The following is a 5,000-nucleotide window of genomic DNA, read 5'->3' on the forward strand; positions in this document are numbered from 1 at the left end:
TGTACCGTCACCAATTATAGTCACCATATTAACTGTACCGTCACTAAATTAATTATTGTATCACCAAATTACTGCATTATCAATTGTATCACCAAATAGTACTGTACCGTCACCAAATTACTGCATTATCAATTTTACTGTACCGTCACCAATTATAGTCACCAAAATTTCACTGTACCGTCACCAAATTAATTATAATCACCAAATACTGTACCGTCACCAATTTCACTGTACCGTCACCAAATTAATTCTAAACACCAAATACTGTACCGTCACCAAATTAATTCTAAACACCAAATACTGTACCGTCACCAATTTCACTGTACCGTCACCAAGTTACTTATAAACCTACTTTACAATTTAGTGAGTCAGAAAATTTACTTATCAAAAAATTTACATTCAGGTCACCACATCACCGCGTCACCACCACCATCACCACCACCAACACCACCACTATCATCACCATCATCACCATTAGGGATACAAGAACTAATGGCAGTTAAATTAATTCATGTTTCCGTTGATCATTTAGTTGCCCTCTCTCTCTCTCTCTCTCTCTCTCTCTCTCTCTTGGTGATGCTTCTCTGTGTGTGTGTGTGTGTGTGTGTGTGTGTGTGTGCGTTGAACTCCACTACCCTGCTACTCACTCACACACACACACACACACACACACACACACACACACACGCACGAGGCAAGGGATGCTATAAAAACACATAAAATCATAAAACACACACACACACACGCACGCACGCACACACGCAAGGCCACCATTTGTTCCGGGTTATGCAAATGAGCTGCACACACACACACACACATACACACACATACACACACACACATACACACACACGCACTTCACAATTATCACTTCACTTCATCATCCAGAAAGACAATGACCAACTTTTCACTTTCACAAAAATAAATAAATAAAATAAATAAAATAAACAAATAAGAGAGAGAGAGAAAAAAAGTTGAAAATAATTAAAACCAAAAATCAAAATAAAATAAAAACAAATAAATAAATAAAAAAAAACACCCGATAATTTTTTTTCCATTTTCACGAGACGAGACGAAAAAAAATACTCAAAAAAATAAAATAAAAATTAAAATCTCAAGTAAAATTTAAAGACAGGTAACATAAATGCATTTTCTGTTCGTCCCTGCCACGGTACAGCGACGGTACACCACCCACATGTCCTACGGTACCAAGTGAGGAGAGGGGCGGTGGGTGAGCGTGTGTGCGGGCGGCGGCGCGGGCGTGGGCGGCGGGTAATGGCGTGCGTGTCCCGGAGAGTTCAGATAACTTACCTGTCAGTTGCGGGGTCTCCATATTACGCGGCCACATTATGAGAGCCATGTTCCCTAGTCAGCGGTGCTCCTGCTGGTGCCGCGGGAGTCTGCTGACCTCATAACACACGCACAGACAGCAGGGGCGCCGCTCTCTTCACCAGCGGCGCGTCCCCTACCCACCCTCCTCCTCCTCCTCCTGCAGCAGCGACACAGGATCACAGGGCACCCCACACGCAGCTTCCTTCACTGTCCAGCCGCCTCGAGCGCTCCTGTGGGTGCGGGAGGGCCGGCGACACCTCCTGCGTGCGTGTGCGTGTGCGCGTGCCCGATTGAGAGCCACACAGCACACCCAACGTCCAAGTGAAGCACACTCAGCCTGGGAACTGAAGGCGCTCTCTCCCTCCCGCTGTCCTCCCGCTCTGGCCCCGCCCTGCCGCCCACCGCCCCGCCCACAGCCCACCGCCAGCCACTCACAGCTCACAAACTCGCTCCGCCCTCAAATTATAGTGGACTTGATTATCATTTTAAGGCCTTCCTGCTCCGTGAATATGCAGGGCGGCGGCTGACGGGGGCCTGACGAAGGGCTGACGGAGGGCTGAAGGAGGTGGTGACGGAGGGGTGATGGAGGAGGGTTGGCAGGTTGGGGGGTAGGTTTAAGGTTTCTTCTACACGCCTGCACGCCCGCACGCCCGCCACCCACGCCCACACACGTACAAACCGCCCTTAGTTTAACCACATGTTCTCACGGTCTAAGATTATTCCGACTAATTAACTACTACCACCACCACTACCACCACTACCACTACTACCACTACTACTACTACTAGAAGTTATGAAGTTAGCGCATTACACAGCCATTACTTCACATCCCAACTATAACACACACACACACACACACACACACACACACATATACATACACACACATACACACACACAGACAGAAGGTTAATTTTTATTCAGGTAGCGTACTGGTAATAGCCCTTATTGTTGTAACTCATGGAAGCAGATGAATAAATTGGATGAATGAATGAATGAATAACGAGGTATACATGCATATACAAACATTAACAACACCATTTTGACTGTATTAAGATGCCTTGAGGTAGCGCTGACTGACTGACTGACTGACTGACTGACTGGTACAAAGACTAGAAACGATAACAAGACCATTTTGACTGTATTAAGATGCCTTGAGGTAGCGCTGACTGACTGACTGACTGACTGGTAGAAAGACTGTTGGGTGACTGCGGAAACTGAGGGTTGAGTGACTGACTGGCTGACTAACTGGTTGACTAGCTGACTGACTGATGAAATTGCTATATGCTTCACTGACTGACTAACTGGCTGACTGGATGAGGAAATTGCTATGTGACTGACTGGTTGACGGATTGACTGAATCGCTGACTGACTAACTGGCTAACTGAAAAAATGGTATACGGCTGACTGACTGGGTGACTGACGGGCGGAAAGGCTGAAAAGAACTAATGATTTTTGACTGACTGACTGACTGACTGACTGACTGACTGGCTGACTGATTGACTGACTAATAAACTGGTTGGGAAGCAGAATTCGTGACTAAATATAACAGAGAGAGAGAGAGAGAGAGAGAGAGAGAGAGAGAGAGAGAGAGAGAGAGAGAGAGAGAGTAAATATAACAATAACAACAACAATATGGTCAGTAGTCATCCCACAGGTCTCTCTCTCTCACTTTCTCTCTTTCTCTTTCTCTCTCCCTCTCCTCTCCTTCCTTCCTTCCTCCCTCCCTCCCTCCCTCCCTTCTCTCTCTCCTTTAATCTCCTTTCCAAGTCCCTTTCATCTTTCCTTTCCCTCCTCATGGCCTTCTCGCTTCCTTCCTTCCTTCCTTCCTTCCTCCTCCTCCTCCTCCTCCTCCTCCTCCTCCTCCTCCTCCTCCTCCTCCTCCTTCTTCTTCTTCCTTCATCCAATTCAATGCTAAGATTTTCCGCTAAAAGATCAACCCATCCACGCCCATCACAGCCCATCACCGCCCATCTCTCCCCCCTCCTCCTCCTCCTCCTCTCCCCTTCAATCCCATCACTGTATCGCCATCCATCATAATTACTCTGGGTTGTCACCATTCCTACCCCCCCACCCCCCTTCCCCCATCACCATCCTTCTCTCTCTCTCTCTCTCTCTCTTTCTCTCTCTCTCTCTACTGCCTCTCTGTCTCTTTCTCTCCTTTTCTTTACACGCGCTCGCTCGTTCATACACACACACACACACACACACACACACACACGCATCACTAATCAATCATGCAGGGGTCGTGTGTGTGTGTGTGTGTGTGTGTGTGTGTGTGTGTGTGTGTGTGTACTTACTGTTGTTCTGGTCTATCGGAAACGTTGGTGAGGCGTGCGGGCGTGCAAGGGCGTGGCGATGGGCGTCTTCCGTGGGTTTCTGGAGGGCGTGGGCGGCTGGCGGCGGCGTTGGCGGTGGCGGCGGCGGCGGCGGCGAGTCAAGCGTCTCAATATCAATAATTTCCTCGTCTGTGCCTCCGTCAGAATCCCCTCAGGTTATCACTACTCCTTCCCCCACGCCCTTCCGTATGCCACGCCACACACGCCACCTCCACCTCCATGCCTTCACCTTCAGCCCCTCCGTCAGGCATTACTGGGAGGGCGTGGGTGTGATGGTGGTAATGGTGCAGGGCGTGGTGGAGGGAGTCTCTAGGGTGATGAACAGCTATAAGGCGTGTGTCACTCCCCTCATTTCCCTCACACGCCTCCTTCACCGCCTTCCGCAGGAGTGGGTATGGCTCAGGGCACCGGTGTGTGCTCCGCAGGGGTGTGTAGTGCCCAGCCGTGCCCCAGGGGAAGGAGAGAACACTGAGGGCCAAACCTTTTCCTAGGGGCGCGACATCCCCCATCGCCGCCTCCTTCAGGATACCCACGCCCTTGAAATCACCCACAGACACACTCGGAAAATCAAATATCGGGAAGGGCGTGTGGGTGGACGTGTGGAGGGGCGTGGAGGGGCGTGGAGGTGGCGTGGGGGTGATCTTAGTCTCCTGAAGGTGTTAGCGAGTGGGGAATCTTGTAACGCTGACGAAGGGAGGCAGAGGAGAGAGGTGGTGTCCATGGCGGCAGGAGGAGGACTGACCAACAGGTGAGGCGTTCAGGTGTGTGGAGGGGCGCGGCGAGGGGAAGGAGGGGAAGGAGGGGAAGGAGGGGAAGGATGTGGCGTGGTGTATATGAGGTGACAGGTAATTCGGGGGTTGTGGGTGGAAAGGGGGGAGGGGGAGAGAAAAAGGAGAGGAAAGGGAGAGAAAAGGGAGAGGAAGGAGAGAGAAAAGAATAGAGAGAAAGGGTAAATGGTAAGAGATATGGAGAAAAGAGAGAGAGAGAGAGAGAGAGAGAGAGAGAGAAATAAAAGGAGAAGAGGAGAAAAGGAGAAGAAGAGAGAGAAAGGATAAATAGTAAGAGAGAAGAAGAAAAGGAGGAAGAAGAAGAGGAGGAAAAAAGAAGAATAGAGAAATACTAAGAGATATGGAGAGAAGGAAATGGAGAAGAGAAAGGAGAGAGAAAAAGAGGAAGAGGAAGAAGACAAAAGAAGAGGAGGAATAAAAAAAAAAGATAAATTATAGAATGGAATGAAGGAGATGAAGAGAAAGAAATGAAGGAATAGAGAGAGAAATGAGAAAAAGGAAAACGAAGAGAAGAAGAGGAAAACAAGAAGAGGAGAAATAA

At 48.9% G+C, this 5,000-nt stretch overlaps 2 protein-coding genes across 2 annotated transcripts in view; both read right to left on the minus strand.

The window, feature by feature from the left end:
• The window catches only part of LOC123516460 (protein nubbin-like), a 52,051-nt gene extending 50,390 nt beyond the window's left edge, over positions 1–1,661 (minus strand). Inside the window, 1 exon segment of the mRNA XM_045275773.1 lies at positions 1,312–1,661. Within this exon segment, the coding sequence (XP_045131708.1) occupies positions 1,312–1,360 (49 nt within the window). The 5' untranslated portion in view covers positions 1,361–1,661.
• LOC123516855 (atrophin-1-like) overlaps positions 1,466–5,000 on the minus strand; it is a 70,455-nt gene continuing 66,920 nt past the window's right edge. The window contains exons 4-6 of the mRNA XM_045276556.1: positions 3,901–4,321; positions 3,633–3,800; positions 1,466–1,788 (exon numbers count right to left, since the gene is read on the minus strand). Of these exons, the coding sequence (XP_045132491.1) occupies positions 1,466–1,788; positions 3,633–3,800; positions 3,901–4,321 (912 nt within the window). The remainder of the gene's footprint in view (positions 1,789–3,632; positions 3,801–3,900; positions 4,322–5,000) is intronic.

Source organism: Portunus trituberculatus, chromosome 6 (assembly GCF_017591435.1).
Source record: "Portunus trituberculatus isolate SZX2019 chromosome 6, ASM1759143v1, whole genome shotgun sequence".
Classification (NCBI taxonomy): domain Eukaryota; kingdom Metazoa; phylum Arthropoda; class Malacostraca; order Decapoda; family Portunidae; genus Portunus; species Portunus trituberculatus.